This window comes from Trichechus manatus, unplaced genomic scaffold (assembly GCF_000243295.1).
Source record: "Trichechus manatus latirostris isolate Lorelei unplaced genomic scaffold, TriManLat1.0 scaffold00026, whole genome shotgun sequence".
Lineage (NCBI taxonomy): Eukaryota > Metazoa > Chordata > Mammalia > Sirenia > Trichechidae > Trichechus > Trichechus manatus.
This window is the reverse complement of record NW_004443962.1, coordinates 11,492,878-11,494,718: the sequence shown is the minus strand read 5'-3', so window position 1 is coordinate 11,494,718 and position 1,841 is coordinate 11,492,878. Positions and strand designations below refer to the sequence as shown.

Here is a 1,841-nt window from a genome sequence, read left to right as displayed (position 1 = left end):
TTAAGTATACTAAATACAATATAATACATTAAAATTAATTAATTAAAATAAATACATAAGTACATGAATGAATAAATAAAAATAAATAAAACACTGTCTGTACATTCTATAATAAACCTCCAGGGTCTGATACATTTAACAAACAGAATCTTGTCCAATGCATAGATATATATGAGCAGGCACTGTGCTAATAGTCTGAACACAACAATGACTAAAAATGAGTTGATAACACTGCTTGAAAAATCAATTTCCTTTATACTGCTTGAAAAGTTAATTTTCTTTTACTAAGTAAAATCTTATGCACTATGCCACTAAAAATGAAAAAGTAAGTAAGGTGCAACTGAGAATTCATATTTACCTTCTGTTCCATCACCGACTTCTGAAATTTGGATGAATTCATTCTCTAGCAGCCACCTCACACATGCCTCAATTGCTCCAAGTTGAACAGAATCTTGATTTCTCTGAATTCCCTGCTTCCCTTCTTTCATACTTGCAGCCAAAAATGTGCAAGAAGCGTAAGTTTGCATATCTTGTGATGTACTTGCCACTCCACCAACTATTATCTGATAGAAAAGGTTTCAAAATTTCTGTAACTTTTTATAAGACATGCAGGCAGTCATTATTTTATTAAAGAAATAAAGTGATTTTGTCATCTTAAAATAGTCTTAGAATCTTAGAGACTCTTTATTAACTTTTCCATTATCACTCATTGAAAATGTGGATAACATCTACTCATAACATGAAAAGTTTTCTTTAAAAGTAGATACAACATAATCTCATAAACTAAAATTACCTGTCTGAAATTTCAGAACTAACATATTTAAAGGAAGTATTGATGGAAACTGGCTAAAAACTAAATCAATTATTTTCATCCTTCCTTCAGAAATATGTAGGCATGTAGGAATGCTAGTATTGAATACTTTTCTGTCTACCCAGAAGGGGGGCAGTGGGAATAGGTTCAGAAAAAGATGAGGTCATCTGTGCCTTGTGGGTATCATTTTCTCACAACTACTCTATTATATATACTAGTTTTCCCTTGTTTATTTCAGTTAATATATATTGGAAACATACCAAATTGTCATAAACAGAGTTATGTCATTGGTTTTATTGACCACAATATATAGTTTTACCATAATTTTTTAGTATTAATGGTATTTTGATTGTTTCTGGTTTTTTCTTATTATTAATAGTGCTATAATAAACATTCTTATATAATTAATTTGATGTAATATCACAAATACATCCCCACGTAAAATTCCTAGATGTGAAATTGCTAGAAAAAAGGGCATGTGCATTTTTATAGATATGGTCAAGTTGAGTTGACCTGCAAAGAGTTTCAGCAATTATGAGAGTGCCTACTGTCCACATCCTTACCAACACCCTACGTTATCAAAGATGATCTTTTTTTTTCCAAACTGATAAAGGGGAAAAAAAGAGTATGGGCACAGGTATCAGCACCACCAGTAACGAAGGCAATACCAATACAGGCTGGTATATGCATAGACAAACTTCACTGGACAGATACATGAAATACTTAACGGGATAACTGAAAAATCTGAACAGAAAGAGGGTTTACTTTTTATGTTAGATCTTTCTGTATTGTTGGGCATTTCTAACCATGTGCATTTCTAACTTATTTTATTTTAATGTCAACAGGCATTATCTGGATGGAGGAAGTAGCGTCTGTCATGGACTGAATTGTGTCCCCCAAAAATGTGTATAGCAACTTGGCTAGGTCATGATTCCCAGTATTGTATGACTGTGTTATCTGATGTGATTTCCTTATGTGTTGTAAACTCTATCACTATGATGAGATTATATGTGATCTCCTTATGTGTTGT

The 1,841-nt window shown here is 32.0% G+C and overlaps 1 protein-coding gene across 1 annotated transcript in view; it reads right to left on the bottom strand.

Annotated features, from left to right (window-relative positions):
- POLQ (DNA polymerase theta) overlaps positions 1 to 1,841 on the bottom strand; it is a 103,611-nt gene that overhangs the window by 73,826 nt on the left and 27,944 nt on the right. Inside the window, exon 10 of the mRNA XM_023728683.1 lies at positions 359 to 563. Within this exon, the coding sequence (XP_023584451.1) occupies positions 359 to 563 (205 nt within the window). The remainder of the gene's footprint in view (positions 1 to 358; positions 564 to 1,841) is intronic.